Source organism: Seriola dumerili, unplaced genomic scaffold, assembly GCF_002260705.1.
Source record: "Seriola dumerili isolate Sdu_G_001 unplaced genomic scaffold, Sdu_1.0 BDQW01000331.1, whole genome shotgun sequence".
In the NCBI taxonomy this organism is placed as follows: Eukaryota; Metazoa; Chordata; class Actinopteri; order Carangiformes; family Carangidae; genus Seriola; species Seriola dumerili.
Window position 1 is genome coordinate 9,808,939 of NW_019174586.1, and position 27,417 is coordinate 9,836,355.

At 40.2% G+C, this 27,417-nt stretch overlaps 1 protein-coding gene across 1 annotated transcript; it reads right to left on the reverse strand.

The window, feature by feature from the left end:
• Window positions 1–988: 988 nt before the first annotated feature.
• arhgef37 (Rho guanine nucleotide exchange factor 37) lies at window positions 989–26,065 on the reverse strand. The gene is made up of 17 exons (XM_022760412.1): window positions 26,041–26,065; window positions 22,652–22,853; window positions 22,203–22,314; window positions 19,020–19,537; window positions 17,759–17,888; window positions 17,121–17,268; window positions 16,745–16,944; window positions 16,405–16,535; window positions 15,248–15,352; window positions 13,564–13,677; window positions 12,901–13,070; window positions 11,648–11,795; window positions 11,393–11,521; window positions 9,079–9,274; window positions 8,224–8,393; window positions 3,660–5,154; window positions 989–1,024 (listed from the first exon to the last, which is right to left on the reverse strand). Exons 4-16 carry the CDS (start codon window positions 19,524–19,526, stop codon window positions 4,939–4,941), a joined length of 2,364 nt encoding a protein of 787 aa, XP_022616133.1. The 5' UTR covers window positions 19,527–19,537; window positions 22,203–22,314; window positions 22,652–22,853; window positions 26,041–26,065; the 3' UTR covers window positions 989–1,024; window positions 3,660–4,938.
• Between the last annotated feature and the right edge of the window lie 1,352 nt (window positions 26,066–27,417).

Sequence of the window (27,417 nt, forward strand, 5' to 3'; positions counted from 1 at the left end):
GACATCTAGGCTACATATAGCCATTCTTTTAACAGCATTTCACAAGTAGTTATGGTAAGATCTTCTGCACAGTGAAATACAGTCAGAGAAACTCTGTGACCTTTACATTTAAGAACATTTAGGCTACTTTTCAACCAAATTTAGCTTGGTTTTAACCAAATCAATGTTTGCTGGATAAGTTTCTAGAACTTATATTATCAGTTGATCTATATGAAACTAATTAAACAACTATTTTACTAATTGATTCATCATTTAAGTCACAGTTTCACCTGCTGACAACTGCACACCACCTTTCATCAGTTTTAACTCGTGGCTACAGTCTGATATTAAACAACAAAATGTCTTTTCTGGATTATGTATTTGTGTGAAATGACTCGAGGACACTTGACAGGTTTCAGTTTAGTTTTATTAAAGCCACACAGTCAGTTCACAGCTACCCTGACTGCTGCACTGTACACTCTCATCTGTGAATACATGTGTGTGTGAGTTCAACATCACAACTTTGGCAACACTTCAAAGGCTTCACGCTTCATCTCAGGTCATTTAGCCCTGCAGCGTCAAATAACTTAAAACAACAATTTAACTCAACACAGTTACAAAATAAATTATAAACAGGAATTCTGTACAGACTGTAAAACTGGATCATCAGCACGTTAAACATGTTATACTTCACATGTTGATTTGACAGCAGGTTAAAAAAACAAACAAAAAAAAACAGGTACACTGAACAATATGAACAGACTGTACAAGATCTGACTTGACTGTGATCTCAAGCAAACACTAATACTGACAAAAGTAAAGATGGTGGTAATACACACACACACACACACACACACACACACTTTCCGGTTACACACTGCTCACTTCAAACACAACCGAGGTCTTCTACTCCCTCTAGTGGTGGATAAGTAAAAAAAAAAACAAAAAAAAACAGCGTTCCTTGGTCATGAAGGCACAATCATACACACACACACACACACACACACACACACACACACACACACACACACACACACACACACACCTGTAAGGATATTACCACACACGTCGGAGCTATGTTTCTGCCTTAACCACTAAACGTGGCCAAGAGAAATCCACCCTTTACTACCTATACGCGGTCATATATTCATCAGTCATCGTGTGGTTCTCAATCTTTAGCAGGAGTGCGTGGTGAAACAACAGTTTAGTTTTTACACTATCTACATTTTTGGTCAAGTTTTTTTGGGGGGGAATTAAAAAAGGGATTCAAACTTGCACATTCTTTGTTTGTCACCAGTGGGAATTAAGAAATATAGGCTAGTAAAAATAATGTATTCCAAAATGAAATGTTGAAAGTCATTACCTGTTTTTAACAACATTTCATGGCTGAATTGTTCCTTTCACCCTAAACTGGCCTTTGAAGAGGTGAAAGCAGGTAAAATGTTCTCAGGTTGGGGGATTTTCTTCATTTCCTTTCATCTTGCTAACCTTGAGGACATTTGGTATTTGGGTATGTAAGTATCATTACACACACACTCTCCCTTTCCGTCCCTCCCGCTGCTCTGCTCTGTCCTGACATTCAGGCAGATGGGGAAAGCTAAGCTCCAGCTGAGCAGCTCTAGATCCCAGCCGCCCTCCCCCCTGCTTCACATCCACAGCAGCTGATGCAGCACAATCCGACAGGGAAAGACTCGACTTTTTGCAAAACACGCTTGTGCAACAAGACGGCTAGTTACATGAATGTCATCGGTAGCCATTGTAAAAAATGGTGTTGTCATGATGGAAGAATGAAAGCAAAGGTTTCAATGGTTTTTTTTCTGTGTTTTGTGGTCAAAGGTGAAAACTGCATTACTCAGTTTTTTTGGCCACTGAGGGGCAGCATTTATCACAGAACACCTGACATATTATGGCCTTGTAAATTTGATATGGTAAACTATTCCTGGTTTACACAGCCAACAGACAGTAACATTATAATTTACCTGAAGTTGAGTTTTGACCACCCAAAGAATAAAAGTCCAATATTCACGCTCCTTTTTTCTCTGGTGTGGTCTCCACCAACTCCTGGGGAAAATGTTTGGCTCTTCAGCTCCTAATTGCTCCACTATGATCACCAGCTTTGTCTGTCTGCTATTAGGTGCTGGACAGGAATGTACAGGGGGTTTATTCAAGCTTTTTTTTTTAACTGAAAAAAAGCTGCCTGCTGCTGCTGCTGCTGCTGGATAGAAGGATGATAAAGTAAAGTTGTGTACCAGTAAAGTTCAGGTCTTTAAAAGCAAAATAGTGAGATGAGAGATGCGTTAAAGCTCTACAGAGCTGAGATGAAGTGCAGAGTCATGTGGATTTATCACTACAAGCAACCAATTCCACATTAAATGAAGTGAATTATATAAAAATATCGACCAGTCCAGCCTTAAAATTTTACGGCATTATTATTGCTTTTCAAAAGTGCAAGGAATGAGTTTGTCTATACCGGGACACATTTCCTGCTGCAGGGTTAACTACTAAAACACCAAAAGAAAAAAATTTAAAACATTTAAAAAACTCTTTCTACATAAAAGTACTTTTGATTAATGTTCTTTTCTTTAACCTATTAATTTGTCAGATATAAGCTAGCTGAAAACCCGGGGCCAACCACTGACCACTTGGATATTTTGACATTGATCTGGATCTATTTCACCACCTTTCGCCATAATACAAATAGCAAACATGAACTAATGGAGATGAAGACTCCAAATCCAAATAGCATGTCAGGACATTATCTAACTTAAAAAGACATTAATGATATCTTCAGATGTTGCACCAACCTGGAGAGTTTTCTTCCATAAACACATCATTTAATGTACCATGATTTAAAACCTTTGACCCATAGAAATAAAATACATAGAGGAGACATTCACTCTGCATGTCAAAGATAGAGGAGGAGGTACTCAGACCCTGCACCTTTTTTTAGGAACGCAGGTCTGTGAATCTCATGACAAGCCGCTGAATGTACAGAGCACTGGGAGAAAAAGCGGCATATTTCCACTTAACCGACAAAAACAACTTCAAAATTTCTGCTGCAGCTAAATGCTCTCACAGTCCAGCCAACTTGAAGAAATGCCACAGAGAGATGCAACCTGCATTGATTGAACCGTATCCATAGCAACAAGCATCATCAGGTGTCTATGTATACAGAAGTAGGTTGCTCACATTCTATTTTATATATATATGTATATATGATTTAAAAGCTTTTTTAAGCCAAAAACCTAACGAAGGAAGGTTCCTACTGTTATAAGAGCTGAGAGAATAAAAGCAGGAGTGAATGTAGGAAGAGAAGAGTGAATTTACATCAGTTTATGGGAAAAAAGGGAAAAGGAAGGAGGCTGAACAGGAAAATAGATATATAAAAAAAAATCCCCCCAGCCTGCTATTCCTCCACTCGTCTTTCTTCCATTTTTTTCCGCAACTCCTTCACCTCCTCTCCCAGTATGAATTCCTTCCTCTCTTTTTACATCTCCACCTCCTCCTCTCTCGCTCCACTCTCTCTTCTACCGGGGCCTGGAGACATTTTTACATTTACATCACATTACACAGTCTGAGATGATGAGAGCGCTGTGTACCTGTCAGTCTTGATACAGTGCTGATTCTGCCTCCAGGTGAGGAGGCGGAGACTTAACACACACACACACACACACACGCACACATACACACACAGTATCACACACACTCACCTGTCAGCCCAATTTCACATCGAACAGATGCACACACACACACAGATGCACACACTTTCTTTTTTGCTCTATGTGTGTCTAAGTGTTCTGGTTAGCTTGCTAACACATGGACACTCGAGCAAGAACATGCAGTCTGCCACTGAGGCTCGTGGGAAATGAGCCCAAGGGTCTTTATATCCAGAGACCTCTCTTCAAGTACATCTCAAATGAACCCCTCTCACCTTCAAAAATATTTTCCCATTTTTTGTGGCACTTCTGTTTTTTTTTTTAAACACTGCTCATAAAGAAATTGCAGTGCAACATAATGATTGTTCTTTAGCCTTTAGATACAGGGTTAAATTCTGTCTTCACAGGCATACACGCTGCCCAAGTGTCCATGAGCATGAGCATATAATTACCACCTCTGGGGCTGCTGCTTTCTCCAGTTTTTTTTCCCCCCAGTGTGACACACATTAACACTTGTAAAGGCCAGAGGATTCTAAGGAGCCGAAGCCAGAAATAACCTAAAACACTGTTCATATATCAGAGATTTTCCACCTACACTAACATTCGAGATTGTTCCACAGGTTTTACTGTCAACTCTGAAACCTTACAACAAGTACAAATATATAAATGTTTTCTATTGCACATGCTCCAGCTGCTTTGATCCAGCACCTGTTTCTGCTTATTTTGCTGAGCAACTTTCTGCCATTTTCACACTGTTGCAACGTTAAGTCATTTTAGAAGTTTGGCTAGAGCATGGATGGCATATAGCAGTGAGATGTTTAAAAAAGTTAGTTAGTGCAGAAGAAGAAGGCCAATAATCCCATACTTGTATAAAAGGTAAAATTAAGTAAACTTAATTTTTCTTTTACTTTCATTTCCTTTCTCAACACACTGGTTTGCACAGTTGTAGGAAAAGGCATGGAGAGAAATTTAAATATTCCCGTTGTAAATTGAAAGCAGTCTACTAACAGAATTTGGCCTTTTTAGTGCTCACACAGTAGCATTGCATAATTATAGATTAGTAGATTATAGATCAGTGGGTCTATGACTGTTTGAAAACTGATTTTGACACTTAAAATCTAAATAAATGATGGTCATGATGTGGAAAGCGTACATGCTTCCATCAGCTTTGAGAAGCAGGTGCAGCTTGATCACAAACCTGCCACTTTAAGCCTTCTAAAAGACAGTATGGGTGAAAGCCTTGCTGTACTGTACACACTGATGCTGTAGATGCTGCTGGTTTCCCTTCTACCCTTTCTTCTTATCAGTAGGGCTGGTGACAGCCAGGCGGTCCCATCCCCATAGGCATGATGGCGAGGTAGTTGGAAGGCACGTAGCCCCTCTGCCCACCTTTCACCTCCACCAGGCTCCATTCAGGGTTCCCTCGTTTGTCGTGGTGCTCCAGGACCCGGACTGGCTCCCCAGCCCGCATAGAAACTTCATGGTTTCCTCTTGCTATGAAGTCATAGGCTGCCATCACCTGTAAGAGAGGATACTGAGTCAAAAACAAAAGTAAAAGTCTCCAGCCATGCCAGCTACCCTGTGAGCCAGAAAACAAAATGATGTGTAGAACAACTCTGTCTATGCCTCTGCCTAGATGCTTACTACTGGTAGGAAAAAAAATAACATTTTGGCTTGAGGAGAGGAGGAACCTAAAGAAAGATCATGTTGTTAGCTAACACAAAAGGATTTCTCCTCTGTAAAGTGGCGATTTTAAAACATTTCAGTCTTTGTCAGGCTTAGCGCTATACTTTCAAACTTGAACTGTACTTAGGCTCAGCTCTGTCCAGCCTAGTTGTTGTGGTAACAAGCAAACATCTAGCATGCTTTATTAGCTCATTTTCAGAGTAAAGTTGCGTGCAAAATTCATCACACGTGACTTCAGGGAAATGGGTGAGCAGGAAAGGATGCATACACGCAGGTATAAGTTCAAACGCACACAGACACATTAACACAACCACAAATCATTGTAATATTCCCTGAAAAGGTTAAGCCCACTAGTTATGTCTTAACAAATCTCCTCTCATCGTCACACACACACAGAATGAAGGCTTCCTAATGAGGCCTGTGTTGGTAAGACAGAGTGCTCCTGCAGCGCTAATAGCTGAGTTTAGCTGGCTGCTCAGTGTCATTATCAAACCCTTCACCTCAGCTCACCTCTCAGCTACGACATTAGCTGTGGCCTGACGGTCTACACCAATTAGCATTTAATTAGCATTTTGCTGGGCAGAGACAGGGAGGAGAGAAAATTTTTAAAAAAACTGTAAAGTGACCATGACTGTCAGCCGCAGAGTGATTCATGAAACTGGAGCCAGGCGGATATTTGCTGCAGTTAAGTGTCTGCTGGAAATGAACAGCTAATCAGCACCTCTTTGTGATGGTATATGGTCATGACAGCATGCTGAGGCCATAACTGAGATTGCCTATGTATCTATAGAAACCAGACTATAATTTATTAACACTAATATTGTTTTTCAGGATGTCTGCAAGCAGTAAGTAACAACACTGCTGTTTCCAGTGAACAGAAATGGGAGGAAATTAGAGAGATCTACATTTTATTACCTCCAGAGGGAAAACGACCGTCTGCTTAAAGGCAAGGGAGCTCTTCATAACTAAATGTGTACTAGAGACAAAAGTTTAAACGACTCTTGAGGAAATGATGATGAAAAAAAATGGGATGGAATCGAGCATCAACCGCCAGGGCTGAAAAATGAAGCCAAATCAGAAGTGCCAAAAACTGCACTTCTAAAAGGCTCTAGAAGTGAATCAATCCCCATAGACTCCCATGTTAAAATGCCTAACTTGCTAAGATGAAGACAGTGGAGTAGCCCACTCTGAGCTTCAAAACCGCTCTTTACAAACCTGTGGGCGATGTCACTGTGGCTACGTCCATCTTTTTTCAGTTTTTTTTTCAGTCTTTTTCTACAGTCTATGGATGGAATAGATAGATATTTCTAACAGTCAAGGCTACATCAGGCTTGAAGCAGGTCAAACCACCATTTTGTCACCTCCAATTTTATGTGACCAGTTATTTTGTTTTTCAAAACCCACAGTGCAGGTTTGTCATTGCACACATCAGGTTTTTTATTGCTGCCACCATGACAAATATGTTTTGTTGCTCAGTTTCGTTGCAATAACAAGCCGGGTTTCTTGTTTTAACAAGAACATTTTCACATCATAAGAAGGTGATCTTTTCTTAAAAAACAAATCTTTCTTGTTGTAACAACACATGAAAATGATTTATCTAATTAAAACAAGAATCCCTCATTACAGAGAGCCAAAGTGAAACTGGGGTCTGTTCCACAAGTAAAAAACCTCACTTCAAAATCACAATGACATTTTTAACTACAATAATAAGTGTAACTTAAATACAGTCTTGGAACAGTTCAGGATGGTAGTGCTTTGAAAAATGATGTAATATCGTTGAAATATTTATATTTTTTTGAAACCCATCCTAGCTTACACTGGCTGAGAGGTGGGTACAGAATTTATCAAAGGTATCTGCTACAGTGAGGACATGGCCTGATGGTGTGTATGTTTTCTATATGAGCAGACTCAGGGTCATGTGGCACGGACGTGGGGAGGCGGGATGTGAGAAACCGCCTCTATAAAAAGGTCACTGGAGCAATCACTCACTTTAACAGGCAATGTGGAGACATGTCTTTCTCTCACACACACACATGCACACACGCACGCACACACACGCACACACACTCTCCTGATGCCCACTCACCTAAATCTTCCTCTCTCATGTACACACCCACATAAACCATCACAATTTTACAAGCCACGACACCACCCCTCACACTCCCATGTGTTGCCCATGTAAATCAGTCACACATACACACACACGCTCTATCTGAGCCTGCAGTTGCATAAATTAACTCTCAACCTTTCACACAGTAACCCACTTACAAGGTTAAACAGCTACTTATGGACCTTGCCATTTATGAAACACACACTACAGATATGAGCACACATTAATCCACTTGCATGTGGCTAGATACACTCAGGATTCTCTCTCTCCTCTCTTGCGCACAAATTTACATACACACACACACACACACACACACACACGGTTACACAACTGTCAGATCAGTCAGCTCTTCTGACACAGAATCTGTAACTTTTAATTAAGGAAATTAACACACGCACACATTTTGAAGTCTGATCTCAGATCATTTTAACCCATAACAGGAAGCTGACGTCCACGTCACAGTCAGCCTAATATGGCCCCTTTCAATTTATGAGTCTAACATTTCTGTTTGGACGAGGAGCACTTGAGCTGCCTGGTGATGTATTAAACAGAATGAGGCCCTAAAATAAGATGACTGATGCCTTAACTTAACATTTCTGTCATGCTTTATGTTCAGTCATATTTTATTTTTATCTGTCAGTATACTGTGCATCTTCAAACATTAAGGAGTTATGGTAGTTTTGAAAGAATCTGTCATTAAAATGCAAATTTGTGCAGCAGGTGCTCCAACCTTGTCAGGAGGAGCCAGTGTAGTTAGTATATAATCAGTTAGACAGTCAGTCAGTTAATCACCTGGAAGCAAGGCTGGCTCATGACCGTCAGTGGCCGGTTCTCTGGCGTGTAGGAGTGTCTCCTGATTCCCGTCATGTCTTCTGGCAGGGTCAGGTGTGGCGAAGGAGGCGGGTCCTCTGCAGGCTGATGATAGCGAATCAGCTTTGAGGAAGGAGCGTAGCCTCTTCTACCTGCGTGCAACATACACAGATGACGTGTGGCATGTAGCGGGCCAAAGATGGAACTATGTTATGTATTTCGTTGTACATGTATGTTTATGTGTTCTGTAAACAATAATGCATAATTACATTTAACAAACTTAAGTACTTCTAAAGATTCAGATTCAGTCCAACATTACAATCTTTCAGTCATTGCCTGCTAAGGTAACCTATATCAAAGGTTCATTGCCATGACAGTTAACAACCACAAGAGGGCAGCCATGAGCTGAATTTAGGAAAAGCTGCATCAAAGTTTTGTCATCCAGGGATCAACACCATTCTTGTTTTTTTTTCTCTTCACTTCTGGTGTCTTTGTTCCCCACATGTGCAGTAGCAACCACCACAAGACATATTTCTTCCGTCCTGTATGTAATTGTACATAATCATGAATCATTTCCACCAGATCACTGCTCTTTTAATTCCACTCAGTGGTTGGGATCACACTGTAAATGCTCCTCCACATTTCATTTGGCCATTTCCATCAGTTTGATCACAAACCAGAAGTGCAGCTTGTGTTTGATACAGTTGAGTCTGAGCCACAGCAGAAGTTATCTGTACAGAGTGAACTATGTGTACCACTTTGTTGCATTTGTGGTAAAATCTTGGTAAGAGTGCATCTCCTCCATAAACATTTTCACTCTAAGATATTGGTTTATACCTCCTGCATCAATCAGCCATCTCCGCTTGTCTCCACGGGTGTCAGCCTCACTGATAATGGCCACCAGCTCCCCTTTGGCCAGGTTTAGGTCCAGGTCTCGGCTGCCCACCACCGTCCCTATCACCTGATAGATCTTTCCAGAGCCGTGCTTATCTGTTAGCTGCTTCAGACGGCGCTGCGAGGATGGGCTCAGAGGCTGACAAGGCAGAGGAGAATGGAGAGTGAAATGTAATGAAACCTGACAAAGGCAAAAAAGGACAAGAAGCACCTGAGCAGAATAGAAAATGGTCAATGTAGAAACAAAGAAGTAATAAACGCATCATTACCAAACTCTGTATTCAAGTGTGTCTGGCTGCTTACAGTTTAAACTGTAAGCAAAGCCTTCACATTTGTACCGTACACACTCTTTTTAATGAGCTGTTGTCCTGAGTCATAGAACACATCTGAAAACAAAATCATCTTACTATCATCTTAAATATTTCAAACATTTCCTGTCACTGAATATGTGACCGTAAAGTGATAAAAAATGTTGCAGAACAAGAGGAAGAACATTCAGAATCCTGTTGTCCCTGACGATGACTCATGATTACACATGAATGACGTAAAGCTGCATATGTGAATCACTGTGATGACTTGGCACATTATCAACTGTCGTAAGTTTATTTTTATAAACTCAAACAAAACCTGACGTGTCGTGCAGCCCGCTCTTTCAGTAGATTATTTATGCAGGTTGCCTGGCAGGTTTGAGGAATGTGACCCTGTTCTGAGAAAGCTGACAGGTCGCTGAGCGGGAAACAGAGGCAGCCGTGACACACATTACAGAAATGTTGTTTGTTTATCCAAATTAATTCAAGAAAAACTAATAGTGATTGACAGGCCCGGAGGCAATTTGGAGATTAGTCTTTGAGCTGTTTTTTTTCGTGAACTGTTGCTTGCTAGCATGGCTAAACCGAGGAGATTTAGAGGAGAGTTGCTGTGGTCAGAGGAGTTAATACACAAAGTTAATACACAGATATGGGCTGAGAGGGAAACGGTAAGCGGCATCTAAAGAGACAGGATGTTTAAAACACCCTATGCTTTATTGGGTTTTTTTTTTTATTTCAGTCTATTGGTCATAGGGGACGTAGGTGTCTCCTGTTTTAATTATGTAACTTACAGTGCTATGTAAAGGTATCGTCCTGTGTCAACTCTAATCAAACAGCTCAAATTTCTTGTGCACCTGTTGTGTGAAAAAAGCAACGTGACTGAGATCAGGTGGCCAACGACAGCTTTGTTTTACTGGCTGTTGTTTTAGCGTGTCTGGTTGTTTACAGTCTGTTGATAACCAAGTGTGTCTATTATCATTCTATCTATCTTGGATTTGTGGATCTAGACCAGAGGCCAGTTGCACAAAACACCTTAAGTTTTCTATGACGCTCAAGGCTTAATTTCCCCTTTAGCTGAGGGAGTTACTTAAGGGTGTTGCATAGAATCTCTTAAAAGGTTTCCTTTAAAGGCAGCGAAAGAGATTTTACAGTGGTAAAATTCTACTGTTTCCATGGAGACCGTTTGCTGTCATTAACACTTGATACCTTGAATCACTTCTAGGAAGCCAGTAGCATTTAAGAAGCTGTTGTTTTGATGGGAACTTCACCAGGCGTTCAAGCAGACAGTCAGAGCGTTTAAACCACTGCTGATCAGTGGACATGAAATACCTCGACTGTAACTGACTGGAAAGATCATGTGGCATTAAACAGTAGAACAGTCATTAAGCTGCGGAAAGTAAAGGGACCCAACTCCAGAGGGTCGGACAAATCATAAACTGACTGCCAGTCAAATCTGTAATTTAATATCTATTCGTCATCGTTAAGGGTGTCTCGCAGTCGTGGAACACTCTTCTCGGGATTCGTTCATTTTCTTCAGTTATTGCTATAAACTCGTCCATGTTGCAGTTAAGACAGAGTCAGAGGCACCTTCAGCTTTTTTCCCCCTTACTTTGGTCACTAAAGTTTTTTTTTGTGCAACGGTTGAACTGACTTTAAGTGATTCCATAACTACAAGACTAAGGTAAGGAGAAAACCTAAAATACTTAAATTAATATTTTAGGGAAACCATTACGAGAAGACTTGAGGGTGTTTTGTGCAGCTGTTTTTAATTGAACTCAGACTTAAAGAAAAATATTATCTTAGAGTGTTTTGTGGAACCAGCCAGTGGCAGAGTTTTACAGTGATAATGAAGTAAATTATTCATAGACACACGAGTTCATAGACAATATTCTTGGTCAACAACCCACAAAAGCACAAGGTAACACAACAGCACTATTTCAACTCCCAACCTGAACGACAGGCGCATTGAGTGTGTCCTCCACACTTCGACACAGAGTCTCCAGCCTCCTCGCCCCTTCCAACACTCCAGACTCTGCCCACTCCCAGAATGCACCGGGGCTGAGAGAGCTGTGAGGCAGCTGGAAAAAGAGAGGAGAGAGATGAAACAGAGAGAAAGAAACAAAATAAGAATGAAAAGTCTATTCAACCTTTTAAAGTCTAATGTTTATGAATGTTTTTCTAGACGAAATTGCAGGATTGTCTACCTGTTGTGCAAAGCTCTGGAAAAGCTGTTCCATGTCTGAGGCCAGGTCTTTATGCAGACAGCTGAACGTCCCCAACATGCTCCAGATCATCTGCAGAGCTAAACCGTTGAACCGAGGAAGCTCGTTAAGGAGCAAAGTATTGATTGTCCTGAGAGGAGAGGAGAAGAAGAGAGAGGAGAGGAGAGGTTTACTGAAGCCAGTGATAAACAAAAATGTGAAACAACTTTACCATCACAGCGAAAGCACTGCACCCTTTCATTAGATGTGCTCTGCAAGTTCAAATTCAATTTTAACATCATGTCCAAAGGGTGTAGTTGTGTAGACGGTGATGATTCATAGGAGGAGGCTGTAAAAATAGAGTGTGGTTTTACACTGACTACGACTGGCTGGACTTCGTGGAAGAGTGTGGTTTAGAGTGTGTGGCTTGTTAATAATTGTGTAAATGTTGTGTTGTGAGACGGGAAGGTGCAGTAAGTTCTGGCCTCAGCCTACAACTTCATGTTTATAAGCTGCTATAACAAATTTATGAATTACTACCCATTTTTGACATTTACTCCTAATTTTGTGGCTGCTTTTATTTAGTGATAACCCTAAAGACTAGAATCGAAATAAACTTTTTTTTTTTTTTTTTTAAATTCAAGTGGAATTAAAATGCTGAAAATATTCAACAGCATTAAACACTTCATTATCCCACTCTAATTAAACTGGTTCAATAAACTGGTGAAAAGTTCAAACTAAAACAACTACCACTGACAAATGAGACAAATTAACAAAAACACCAATATCACAACATTATGTAAAGTATAGTATTGTGACAACACTAGTGGCTCTGAACGGCACCTGACTCATCAGTACTAATAAACTGGTTCTGGATAATTACCACAATTATTTCAGACACTTGGAATTTGTTAAGCTCACATCCAGAAAAGAAGCAGTTTGTCATACTAGAAAGTACTTCTGTTGCTCAGTTCATTACATTTACTGCAGTGTATGTACACATGGAACAAAGTTTAGTCCTTTTTACTTTTGTCACGTCTCTTACATCCCTGTAGAACTTGAAATAACCTTTTCTTTAGAGCACCCTGATGAGTGTTCAGGGTCAGGAGATCACTAAGTGAAGTTCGGGTTCTGGGTCAAGACTCCAGCATGGACAGATGTACTCACTCCCTCTGTGGATTGACCCTGTGACCCTCAATAATGTGACAGGCTTCGGAGTTCAGAGTTCAGCCTGTAATTTAACTGTCTGTCGCTACCTGTAGGTGTTGGCCACAGCCTGCTCCTCGTAGCTCAGATTAGATTTGGCTTCTATCATTTCATAGTCAAGCAGCTTGTCCAGCCTCTTCCTGATCAGGTTCCTCGGGCCCACCAGGAGGTCACGGAGTGCACACAGCGGCTTGTGCATCAACGTCCTCATCCTCTTCTCCTGGACATATTAGAACAACATTAGAAAAATGCTGTGTTGCTATCATTGAAGTCAGGATTTACACAATTTTACACATTACAATCAAGATGACTAAATATATATTCTCAACTGTTGACTAGAAGCTTTGCATTCATGTCTAACACTTGTTTGCCCTGAAGCTCCCTGGACATTTGGGCCTGACAGTATGACAGTCCAAACAACACTGGAGGAAAGCGGTAAGAACATAAAGGGCAGCAAAATTAACATTTCAAGAAACTGTCTGTGGTGGTTTTAAAGATCCTTGTCACATCAGCCTGAGGCTAGATGCTGCTTAAGTGACAAGTGTGTGTGTTGCACAATACCTGGACAGGAAGGTTGGACTAAAAGTACAGTTCTTGCTTCATAATTTAGGTTTAGTGATTAAAGGTAATATCAAATGCAAGAATTTTTAAATTAAGTATTTGAATGCTACTGGCATCGCTGGTCTCTGGATAAAGATGTCAGATAGACTCACAAATGTAGGAAGAATCCACTGTCTGAGCGCTGTAGTGATCTCCTTGTAACTAATAGGAGCCTTCTCTCCATCCATATCAAAGTCAAACTCCTCTGTTTTGCAGGCCAGGAACCCCTGCAGACCAACAAAGAAGAAAGCAGCTGTCAAACCTGTGGTGTTTGACTTCTGTGAGGCTAATTTTCATTCATGAAAAGATGACGGGATTGCTGATTTCACCAGTGTTTCGTTATTGTAGTTTTCAAAGGGACAAACTAGTTGCCATGTCCAAATTAAAGGTCTTTTAAACATGCTGCTTTGTGAATATACAAAAAAAACGACTGTCAGTTTTCCCACGAAGTGGATAACTGGGTGGGCCTGGCAAAAATAACTGGCTGTCTATTAGTAAGAAAATGTGAAGAAGAAGAAGAAGAAGAAGAAGAAGAAGAGGGATACAGAGCTGATTCCTGCTGTTGGAGTAAATAGGAGAAAAAAACTGTTTCCACAGAGGATAATTTTAGAGTGGAAAGGTACACAGAAAATCATGTGTTTGACCTCAGGGACTTGAAGAAGGTTGACTTTACACAGTGTGACTCATAAACACAATGTGTAATTGTCAATTCAGTTATGTTTCAGTTCTCCATTTGCCACGAGAGACCAGAAGGTCACAACTTAAAGTCTCTGAAACGGCTTCTGAAATTTAACCCTTCACTCTTTATTCTAGATATCAGCAGATAATCAAAAGGAAGACACTAAACATCAAAACAAAACAAGTTGTTTGTTGTCCTCACAGTGAATGTGAGAAATAGAGTGTACATGTAAAATTAATTCTTAAGCATCCAGGATAAGATGCTCCCCTTGAATGTGATACAGATTTTTCTCATTTGCAAAATACATTTTGTAAAACAACACTGACAGCAAAATCCCAATAAATGTGATGCACATGTCAGTTTTTTGCTATTTCTTTTTATACCTGAGACAGGTCTCAAAATTACTGCACTGTTTGCCTAAAACGTGTCAGCATGAAAAACAAGACAAAACAAACAGAAAAAAACAAAAGCAGATGTTGTGTTCAGTATCTGACGAGAAGCCTCAATTAATCAAAAATCTAATTTACAAACTGTAACTAAAATGTGTCGGAAACAAACGGGAGAAGCACGAGCACAAAGACACGACGGTGTCTTCAGTTGTGACTTTGTGTCTCTGTGAGCTCATACTGTCACATACAGGTCACTCCCAAGAATATACAGGAAGTGAGCAACACTTTACAGACAGTGTGATCGTCTGTAGTGTAAATGTGAGCAAAGAAAGACATGTTTGCATCCACAGTTTCCTCCTGGCAATCTGCTGTTTAGTGCTTTGCTCAATGGCACCTGACAGATAAGAGGATATTTATTTTGGACTCAAAACAGCAATTGCGCACATAACCTTGTATTCTAACCATAAGACGTCGTTGTGATACAGCCTTGTTCTTACCAACAACACAAAGTTCATCATATGATTCATTAACAACCTGGCTCTTCTTTTAACAGGACTACCACCCGAGCCTGTAGAATATTCTCTTCATTCAGAGGCCAATCGAATATTTTAATGTAATTTAAACCATAGACATAGGAATACAGTTATTAGGATTTAACAATAAATATCAAAATGTTAAATTAAACGCATTACCCATGAGTTAACAGAACCGAGGGCATTTGAAGCTTACCTGTAGGTGGTGCAGGTATGTCTCCACATTCTCAAGGAGCTCCAGGATCCCATGCTCCAGAACGTAAAAGAAGCCCTCCAGGGCGTCAAACTCTTCATCAACCAGCTGCAAACAGAAAGCACAGGGAGACATATCCTGATGTAATATGGTGATAAAAGGCAGTGTCTTACGCTGCCTGTCAGGGCTTAAAACATACTGCCGTACAAAGAAAACACTGGTTTCATTTGCTTGAGCTGCAATGATAACAGCTTTCTTTATGTTCAGTAGTTGTTAGGTCAGCTGGATCAGCACCTGTGGGATAATGTCATACATTGTTTAGGAACCTATGATTTGTTGTTATTGTTCACAGTTACCTGTACCAGACCTCAGACTCCCTGTACACACTCGTTACAGTGCGTTTCTCCACATATTTTTAGATACCGGGTTCTTTCCCCATTCTCTTTCAAGCTTCACCGCTTTTCAACACAACAATCATGATTCATTTTTTGTAATACACACATGGTGAAGGTGGCTCTTGAGCATTGTATCAAATACCATAGCAGTGGTTTGTTTTGCATTGCAACCTGAACCCTGGGTGAGAACTGATGGCTTTAAATGTCTAAAACTTTCCAGCACTTAAAAGTCAGATCCCTGCATATACATTATCAGGCTGCAACCTAAATGTAAGAAATGTAAAAAAAAGATCAAAGGATGAAGTGGGAAAATCAACAATCAAAATGAAGCTGCAGGTGACGTGTGAGGACGCTGATGGATGTGAACCCTTTGATCAGACCGTAAAAACCTTATGCGACTGACAAGTGTAACCATACTGAAGCAGACCAGAGTTACCAGCAGGTTTAATAACAGGTGTATCTTTTCTCTGCAGGTTAATAATTAACTGCTGCATTGCAGCCACAGGGAAGGTGTTCACTGGAAGATTATTTGTGGCTCAGTGGACCAGAAGAGTTCGGGGTTACTGTAAACATCCTGAAGTATGACTGTAATGTGTTGCTTCATTTACTCTTATGGGTTAGGCTTGTCTCTCTGATGCCTGACTCCTAACATGGGCTGGTGATTAGTGAGAGTCAGTCACAGATCAGCGTCCTGAAGTTGGCAGGGATCCTGTGTTGTGCAAGGGCACTTCAACAGAGAGTGTGTTATTTAAACTACCATCCTACCTTAGGTGCTATTCCAGTCTCGTGTTTGATCTGTTGGCTAAGCCTCGCTGTCTTCTTGGCAATGCTGTGGGAGTTGAGGCGGTTGATCTTGTCCTTGATGGTTAGGGTTTCTGTCTTCTTGTATTTGTCAGCTATAACACACAACAATTACTCTAGAGACAGGCTAGAAACACAGATGGCAACTTAATTGGGCCTAATTTTTGAATGAACACAGCTGATTTTATCACAGGAAACAAAACTGAAAAAAACAAAACAAAAAAAAAAAAATATATGCAGTGTGATATTGCTTTTATCTGTTCATGTGTTAGTAGCAGACAGTCATGGCAGAACCCCATCTTACCAACTTCTCTGAAGCGTTTGTACTCATTGATCCGACAGTTTAAGGCAATAGAGGTGTGAGCAGTCTGCTCCAGGAGTGCATAAGCTGGGTGAGCTCGGTCGGTGTGTTTCTGTATGGTCTGCAGGAGGAGGGGGTAACGGGCGATACGCTGCACTGGCATCACCAGGAAGAAACTCAGAGAGGTGGCATTTACTTCAGGCCTGGAGAGATGAACAGGAAACAGTCAGCACTCAGATAACATCAGGAGCGAAAGCAACAACTGTTACATGTTAGTTCTGTTGTGTATCCAGCTGTTATTTTTTACATTTTCTGTTTGTCAGGAATTTTTAATAAGTTTGGTCCCAGTGTGAAAGAAGAGAAAACAATATAAACCTACGCTGAGGCCTTGATGACGCTGACAATCTCGTTCCAGAGCCCCTCCTTCTGTTTGTAGCTGTTCTCCACCACTGTAATGTGGTTGTAGTTGGCCAAGTATTCCTTATAGGCTGCTTCAATCTCTGAGGACAGGCTGAGGAAGGAATCACCTGTAAGGAATTAAAAACATATATTTACTTATTTTCATGTAGAAATCATGCTCAGAGCGAAACACAGGGGTAAAGTGTGATTCAGTTTTCTTTTTTGTAAGGAGGTCAGAGAGCTTCTCAAGAACTGTCTCCTCTCACACTTTTAGCACATAAATACAGTAAAATATATAGCAGGAATTTCTAGGTTTACGGCCTCAAGAATAAACTCTTGTAGCAACTCCAGAAACCTTGCTGAGACCATAAACACCCTGAGGGAACTCATTTACAATCTCATATGCATGTGAAAACCACATGGGGCAACAAGACGTGTCAAGACTTTATTTATTTCCTGTCAGGAAGTGTGATCAGAGCAATTGATCTAGACACCAGCCACATCCTCACCACTTCCTGTTGGAAGCCAACAAAGACAACCCCTGTCATTAATGTTAGAATTTTGGGGATGATTGCACTTACAGGAGATGCAGAAGTGATTTTAAGTTATAGCCCTTACAGAGTGTTTCCAGGAAGAGAGGGTCTCCAGGCCGAACCTGCTTCTGGTCCAACAAGCTGAGGAGTCGACCGGACACGTCGATCACCTCCTCGATGTAGAGAAACATGCTGTCCAGGTTGGCTAGAGGAGGCTAAGGTGGACAAGCAGACAAAAAGACAAGTCCAATTACAAACCATAGACAAAAACGATTTCAAAAATACAACAGAAAACATAAACCAAGAAGCATTATTTGCATACTATATTGCTTTAAATTATATGTAGCATATAGCCACAGTACATATGTGTGTGTCTGCTCCCTTTTTGTGCAAGAAAAATGCTAATGCACAGCTGATAAAGATCCATTTTGTTTTGCTCCATTCTATTCTAATGAGCGAACAGTGGGAACACTAACTGCAGAGAGGCTGAACAATCTGCACATTGCAACAGAAAACAAACCAGACACTTTCCTGTCTCACAATGGCTTCATTTATCCAAATGTATTCTATGTCTCTGTCCAGCCCTCCTCCACTCTGCTGCTTCTGTCCATCCCCCATCTATCATATTCCTTTACCCATATTTTTGTTGCCCTCTTCACCTTTATCTCTCATTTTGTTTCCCCACATTTGCACTTTATCTTTTGATTTTGAAAATCGGAAAAACTCAGACAGATCTCTTTCTCAACATCTATTTAACCCACCAGTTTCTCTCCTTCATCGCCCTATAATTTAGCCTGTCTATTCCTCCTTTCTATTTTTATTTCATCCTCTTTTCCCTCATCTACCATTCCCTCCGTGTGTCACCATTTGCATGCTCATCCACAGCTCAGTCCTTGCAGCCCATAAAGCCTGATTCCATTATGTTTTACGAGGCCTCATTTCATCACCACAGCGATAATAAATGATTTTTAGCAGTAATAAGCAATACCTCCGATGTAATGAAAAGCTAACAATAATAAACCATCAAGCGGCCTCTGCATAACAGCCTTTTCTGGATGCTGCAGTGCCAATTCAACATGTGGAGACTTTTTGCTTAAAGGCACTATCACACAGGTTGTCCCATCATAAACAATCATAACAAAGAAATACACATGACACAGGGACTAACACAGTTATCAATGTTATTTGAGGGTTTTAAACTTTAGGCTACATGAGAGGGAGCTTGTTCTTGTGTCAGCTAAACTTGACCTGCAGCCTCTTTCTTAGCAAAACTATACTGTAAACATTTTTTGCTGTACAGTTCTGTGTATTTTGCCCTGAGAATGCTGCTAACAGTGAATTCACACCTGTAGTTTCTGCAGGTTGCTCCGGATGGTCACAGTGCTAACTTGCAGCAGTCGGAGATAATTCCTCTCAGACTGAACCAGCTCCTCTATGGCCAGCAGCTGTCTCTGGGCCTCTCTCTCTTTAGCTGCTGCTTCATCCTCTTCCGACTTCTTTTTGGCCTCTTCAGCCTCCTGTGCTAACCTCTCCTCTGATATTGAGCTTTCCTCTGAGAAACTATCCTGCGAGGAAAGTCTTGAGTTTACAGCGGAAGCGTTTGAATCTACAAGTTCAGAGGTCTCGGCTGCTGCTTCTTCAACAAACACGGACACATCTGACTCCTCTGTACTGCATGTCTCCTCTCCAAATTGATTTCTCTCTGTGGTTCCATCCTTCTCCTGGAGCTTCTCTTTCATGGGATCTTTCTTGGCGACTTTCTTTACAGCTCCAAGCGGAGACAGCGCAGACGAGGCTGGTTTAGGGAGAGCCAGTGTGAAGGAGGAGGGCTGAGGCCTCCTCGGCACCTCCATGATGGAGATCACTGTCGAAGAGAAACATTGTTTTGACACTGTGTTCATATGTTTACATTTTATATTAGTACTTAAAAACAAATATCTCATCATAAGAAACAGGATCTGTCTTCTTTATAGTTAAAGCAGCTCTAGTATATCCACTAAGCCTTTAAGTCTTCAATTCCTCCGTTAGTGGTTGCCTGTATCAGTGTGAAAGACAACAGATGCCTGGAGTCACATTTTCTTATTTGAATCTGGACCAGATTGACTAGAGTGAATCGATAATATAACAGGATCAGAGGGACGACATATGTGATTTTAATAATCAAACCTATATTTTTTTCAAAATAAAATCTCATCAGCATCAGTTTTCACACTGTGTTAAACTGTAAACTTTAAATACAGTAGAAAACAACACGAGAAGACGACCTGCAACAGTTGGCAGAGCTGAACTGCTGCAGAGATGAACTTTTTCAAGTCCTCTGCTTGTATGTATCCTGTATTAGCACAGCTGTGTTGTCCAAGCAGCAACAGAAACATGTCAAACGTAGCACATTTAACATGTATGCGCTACATCTGCTACATCTGTATATGTGTTCTGCACGGCCCTGAAACAAATATACAGAGAGTAGGAGCGTGATACATGTTAAAGTAGTTTATGACAATTGCTGTGCTGTTGGAAACATATACATACAACAACATATATTGTCATTCAAATTCTATTTCCATCATCTATCCTTTAACAAAATTGAGAAAAGAGTTTTTCTAAACATCTGGTGTTGGATAAATCTTCCACTGAAAAATTCAAAACAAAAAAAAAAAAACAGGAAACGGAAAAAACAAGCAAGCAAACATTACCACTGATGTTACCCGTATAAATTTGGCCTTTATAACTGCATCGACCAGCTGCAGAGGCATTGGCTTTGTTTACATTGTTTACTGCACGCAAACATGCAGCGAGGGGAGATGCATTGTCATGGACCCTCTGAGCTGGAACACCACACGGTCGACCCACCAGGAGGTTGGCAAGCTGCTTATAGAGCCACTAATGCTGCCACCGCTGTGAAAATTAACCATTACATGGTTCAGCTGAACAGCAGTCTGTGGCTTTAAAGGGCAGACTCTAATGACAGTTTTATTTTTGACTCTGTGATTAAATTATAAAGTCTGTGTGAGGAGCTGTGCAGGAGCACTGTTAACGTCAACAACAAGGCAGAGCTCCATGCACCATAGTCCGGCCCTAAAGATCTGATCCTGTAACTATCTGATAATATGTTGCACCAACTTATAGAACAGTTTAGTTTCACATGTGTTTTATGTCTTTCACTGTCTGTTTGAATTGAATGTAAGCTCCTGCTCTTCCTAAACTGTGCCACTGAGTCATTATGTCACTACACATGATGAACTGATACGTTCCTGCAACAGAGTCACACAAACAAATTCCTTTACCTAACCCTAACTATAGCTGATAAATGAGCAGATTTGGATTTTTGTTCAGACTGTGTCTCAGAGGAACGACTGTGTTGATTGGTTTTCCAAATATTTGTATTCCTATTGAATTCTTATCATGTTTATACATTTGATTTGATTTTATTCCGTTTCATTAAATTTACACTCAGGTGCCAGTTTTTTTTTTTAGGGACACCAAGCAAAAACTAACACAACAGTCCTGCATTATTCCCTATTGTCATGAAGGTTCAAATGTTCAGTTTTCATTTTAGACAGGAGCTGATTCAACTTTATTGAAGGTTTGCAGTGCTGTTAAATTGTATTAGTTTATACTGAGAGGTGTTTCTAATATTTTCTACCAGATTTATATCAGTGAGGGTACACAAGGGCAGAGGGTAGACTATTGTGCTAGACTGCCTAATGAACTGGCAAATGAGAATATATGAGAATGTATAAATATATATATATATATATGAAACCTTTGAAAATGTTTTAAAATGTCTTCTTCATTCTTCTTTTTATTATTATCATCTACATGGCTACACTGGATTGCATTGTATTTTTACAGGTGTACAACAACCTGTACGTACACTACAGTCAAAGTAGGTTACTGTGACTCTTGTCATTCATTTTGATCTAATCCTACCTCACAGATTTATCTTTTCCCTCCAACTCAAGGTTTAGGGGGTTAACAGCATATGGTGACCCAGACTTGAGGATAACTGAGATTTAACAATTAAAAACAGTACGATAAGCTGGCATCAAATACCTGCTTGATCTGATAGTTCCTTAGTTAAATAAAAAATATTTTGCCTGTTCTAAACTGCTTTGTTTATGCAAAGGTCTTGATAGGCTGCGTGCGTTTAGACAGAATTCAGCATCTGAAAGCTTATTTTTGCATAGAAAAAGTAGCCTGCAGAAAAACATTTAGAACTCTAAATGTAAAGTATTCATAAGAGTTTTTTGGTACGGTATCAAATCAGGGCTACCTATAAGCTCTTTCTTATCCACTACATTACATCAGTTATGGCACACAAACACACCGCAAGACACAGGATGATGGAAGAGACACAAAAAGTTTCTTTACGTCCCAAAACAAGTTTGTCACCGCTCCAGGTAATGACATCTGCTGCCCACAAGCCAAACCAAAACCACAGCAAACCGTCCAAACAATAACAATGTGTGTGAGAGTGACACTGAAAAGCATCATTGAAAAACATTTGCATGAGATCAGGCTGTTATTACCTTGTGCAGAATCCCTGATTCAGCTGCAGTGCAGCTCGATCTCTCCCCTCTCTCGCTGTCTTGTTGTGCTCTGTCCCGACTGAAGCAGAAATCTGCTGCAGAGGAGACACTGCTGCATAGAAAACACAGACACACACACACACACACGGGTGTAACTTTCTCCAGTGACTCACACACAGCAGGCTGCTGCCGGGCCTCATGTGGCAAGAGTGTTCCAGTGTGTATTCACAAGTGTGTGTGTGAGAGACGAAAACACAGTGTATGAGTGTGTGAGGAAAAGGGGGGATGGGAGTGGAAAGGAGGGAGGGCTGGCAGTTTTGTAGAGGAAAAACAGGGGAGGGGGGAGAAAAGGGTGGCCACACACACACACACACACACACACACACACTCATGCTGCTGAATAAGCTGATTGACTGCAGCAGCTGGTGGGAAAAGGAAGCGGCACTCACCCAGGCAGAGGCTGATTGGCTGACAAGTCTTCCAAGTGGAAAGAAGGACCAATCAGTCGACACCTTGAGGGACCTCATGAAACGGTAAAAGGACCAATGAAGACAGAGAGTTGAAGTGATTGAAGTTTTCCTCTCACAGGAAACAAAAGCCCAGCAGGACGTACCATCCTCTTCCAATTGAAAAAGGGATTGTCTGGATTTTCTGGTAGAAGATAACAAAAGGAGATTCATGGCTCAGTCCTTTGGATATTTTTTATCTGGAAATAAAAAGGTTCATGCAGGTTGCGTCCAAAGTTTATTTTAAAAGATTAAACAAACACCTAAATGAAGTGTTTATGTGATTATGGTACTACATGGAAACCTGAGGGATCGTCAAAGTTATTACAACTCATCCTGAGCAAATTTGTTGGAAATCCATCCATCAGTTGTTGGGATAATTCACTGAAAAAGAAAAATGTCAAACTCATAGTAGCACTCAGTCAGAATATCTGCACCTAATGTGTTTTTTTTAATTTTAATTTTTATCAACTTGTCAATTAGACATCAGTAAAGTCTATAGGGTTCATTCTCTGTCAAATGTCAACCTGCTGGTGCCACTAGAGGAAAAGCCAGGGGATCACTACAGTCAGTAGACTTGAATGTCTGTAAAAAAAAAATTCATGGCAATCCATCCAATAGTTGTTGAGAAAATTTCAGTTGACGAAAGTGAAGGACCAACAGACTGACGCTGCCATCTCTCAAGCCAGTTTTACTTTCAAGGTGTGCTAAGAGGATGTCAGGGTTTTTTTTTTTTTTTTTCATATTTTGGCTCAACACCAAAAGATCAAGTTGTCATCTCTCACAGTCTTTACGTAAAGATTCCCTCAACACAGAAAATCTGTTGTTTCATATAGCACAAACAGTTGATGTTAATGTAAATCCAAAAAATAACAGGATGGAGATTTAATACCAACAGACCAGGGATGATGCAACCACAACTTCTTTCATTTTTATCATTGTCATTTTCCACTGTACTTTAGATGTTTTATTATAGACATCAAAGCTGGCCTTTGGTACTTTCCTAGCATCTATGTAGGATAACACTGTTGAGTTTTCTGCTTTGTGCTGGTCTGTATGTATTTTATTGTTGAGTTTTCTGCATTTTAAAGGCCCATCTAGGGTCAGGAAATGCAAATAAGCTTTGGCTACTAATGTTGTGGTATGTGGCATTGGTTCATGTATATTCTTGGCCCTATACAATTAACACTTTAAGATAAGTGATGAATGAATACTCTGTTTCATAAAAGTGTATTGTTTGTACCACCACTGGTATTTTATTATTTTCCTATACAATTTTTACTTAACCTTCAGATGATAATATGACTTTCTCAAAAACAATAGTGAACCAAACATACAGACTCAAATGGCCATCCTAGTAAGTACCAATGAGAATAATTAGAATATGATGTTAGCATGAACCCAGCCTAAGACAATGAAGGAATTCATTGCAGTCGATTCTGGAATGAGGGAGGAAGGGAGGCAGCGGCTAATCTAGTTCATCAGATCGGTATGTCAGGGAGGAATGCTGCAGGACTGGATTCTTTTATCAGCTGACTTATGTTCTTTTCATGACAACATAAGGTGTCTTGCAGCAGAATAAGGGTTTACAAACTTGACTTGACTTGTATTAAGGACAGAGCAAACATTTTTCTCAGAGCTAACCCCTGCCTTTCCAAAAGCGAAAGCAGAATTCTGCCACGGCTGCAGAAACTTCTGAAGCTGTTACACTTTTTGTTATTGATGACAGACTGATAAATCACTCAGGCCAATTAACAAGCCCATATTATCTTATTGCAGATATATTGGTATTGCTGGCTGACAGGTAAAAATAAATTGTAGCACAGAACTGTGAAAGTAGGTTTGTGATACTTCAGAAAGAGTGTCATCCTTACATAGTTCATCCACAACATACTCAGCATGTTGGAGTCCATCCAAGGACCTTTGCTGGATGTTGTTCCCGTATCCCTCTCTCACTTCATTTCCTGTCATCTTTACACTGTCAACTATCAATAAAAGCAAAAAATGTCCTCGATTGAGAAAATAATAAAGAAATGTTGACAAGCAACTCAACCTTGCCTGCTTTTTGTTTAGATTTTGTTTATGTCCTTAGGCTGCAGTCTGACTGCAGAAATCCTTAAAAAACAAGGATCTCACCGATTTTGATTCATATCTTCCTCTGGGTGAAGCACATGAAAACATAATTTGTTATTTAGTCTGACAAGATGGGTGCACTTCTCCATAAATGAGTGTAGTTGTACAAATTTTGCTTAACACACGCTTTCCACTTCTTGAAAAAAAAGAGTTGATGACTTGGTAAGAAGTCTAAATGCAGAAGCATGTTTACTGTAATTGCAGAGTTGGACTAGTTCCTGGCTATGGCACATGGGACGTTAAGACATGGCTCAAACTTGGAGGTACAGTATGCTAAAAATAGACTATTAAATGACAGTGTTTGAAATGACACACCTTGAGAAATCCGGGATGCAAAATGGTTAAGATGAATATGACCTGCCACAGATTGACTCACATTACTTCTGTAACAAGCTCCTCTTGGGCAATACTTTGCTCCCGCATCAGTACAGTGCTGTCATTTGCTGAACTGCAGGTTACCATGTCTGTCAGCAACCCATATTAAGGTCTTCCTGCCGCAGGCTAACAGACACACACACAGTTGAGGGAACATAACAAAGCTGAAAATGAAAACAGTGATGATTGCATCCTGTCTGCTTAATCAGCATTAAATACCCTCCACCTCACATCTTCATGTTGCCACGGGATCACTGACAATGAGAGAGGAATTATTTTAGGTTGACCGTGTGTGACAGCAGATTATGGATTTGATCACACCTTTACATCATCTTGTTTGGTTTGTTTAGGTTTCACATTGTATGCCATTGCCACAAGGTGCTTGGTTATCAGAATTTGGGTGAAATGATATCACACTCTGGAACAAATATTGACAATGGGGAGTGCTGAGGAAATATGTAAAAGGTAGCAACCTGATTATAGTGAGTTTATTCTACTGTGTGCTGGAGAATACTTAAAAAAGTACTTACAGGCATCTTATCCTAACAAAAATATAGTGCAGAAGGACAAAAAGAATGATAGATATGCGACTTATAATTAAGTATCCATCATATGTAAGTGAGTTATGTAAGAAAAAGTCAACATAGCTCATGTGACTCCATATTGTCTGAGTGTAAAAAAAAAAAAAAAAACAGCTTTTCCACTCAGTTTTTTTTTTCAAATTAGAGTCCCCATCCATGCAACCTGTGAACAGCAGATAATAAAGAAAGTATAGCTAAATCAACTAGGATGGTGCCCAGAATTGTGCTCAAAAGTTGTATTACCCACGTCTTAGGTTTTGTCTTCCAGTGTAGTTCCACTTAGGACTCCAGAAGAGGCAGACGGAAAAGGAAACATCCTGGTAACCTTGGATTCCTTATCACCGGGGAACTGAAATAAACATATTCAGATAGACTAAACATTGTTTTACATCATCAGTGTGTTTATCTCTCTGTCTGTCTGAGTCTGGAGTGAACAACTAGCTATCTTTCATGCAGTTGGCATACAGCTGACCTACCTGTCTGCCCCATTTACTTTAAATCAGACAAGAACATCTGACTAAGCGAAACAATGTACATTCATTGAGTAGCTTCTCATGACACAGATTTCTCAGGTAACTAGGCATGAATATGGCAATATGTACATTAAAATAGATTTTGGAAACTGGAAATACATGTTTGTGGTTGACTGCACACATTTGTATTTAACTCTGTTTCCAAAATGATTCAAAATCATTTACAGGTATAAATTTGAGACACACTCAGTTGTATGTGAGAAATGTGTGTTAAATATGTGCACATATTCCTCTTTTAACAGTCTTCCACATATTACAATGTATTTATTACCCTCAAACAACCTCAACCATAAAAGTGAAGGGTGTCCTCCCCAAATGTCTTCTAAGGTAAACAGCGCCTTAGTTATAACATTATACTGCCCGTTTTAAATCCGACATATTATCATGTCGTTATCTTTTAGGGTAATAACATCAGAAAGACAAAATCTCCCTGTTTTAATTACATTGTGAGTGAGAGGAGATGTGGGCTGAACCCATTTAAGACGATATTTTGATTTATTTTTATGCTTTTTCAAACATGTTGACATTCACTCGTTCTGCTTTATCACTCGGCAGACATGTGTGCTGGAGGTTTATAAACCAACTGATTGTCGTTAGCAAACTGCCGCAGAGCGGGCTGATAAAAAGGCAAACCCTTCGTTTGGTTTAAGGTTAGGAGATGATGCAGTCTGTCTGCTGCCTTGTGTTTGGATAAACACAGGACAGAATGACAGAAAAATATGATAAAATGCTTACCTTTCAGTTATCGTCCTCTCATTGCGTATTTACACCCGCTGTGACGTCCTCAGCTCTCCGTGTTTCTGACATTTAAACTCCCGTTCACCTGTTGTCAACCAGAAACTCGTCAAAGTCACGACGATCACAAACGAACACAGCGTCCGCTCAGTACTTCACAAAATAAAAGCCACACGGAAGCGGAATATCCACATTTTCAGAGTAAAAGGCTAGAGACAGCTGATGATGATGCTTGTCAATTCAATAATGGCTACCACATCCAGATCAATCACATAGACATACAGTCCATTCAGACACATTTCATTATTTTGCTGAAATCGTTTAATCCATTCATCAATGTATAATGCCAGCA

Coding starts and splice junctions, on each gene's coding strand:
- arhgef37 (XM_022760412.1), bottom strand. CDS start 19,526: ATGGAGGTGCCGAGGAGGCCTCAGCCCTCCTCCTTCACACTGGCTCTC. Junction 16,945..17,120: donor AGCGTCATCAAGGCCTCAGC/GTAGGTTTATAT, acceptor TCATCTCTCCAG/GCCTGAAGTAAATGCCACCT. Junction 5,155..8,223: donor TGAGCCAGCCTTGCTTCCAG/GTGATTAACTGA, acceptor CCTCTCTTACAG/GTGATGGCAGCCTATGACTT.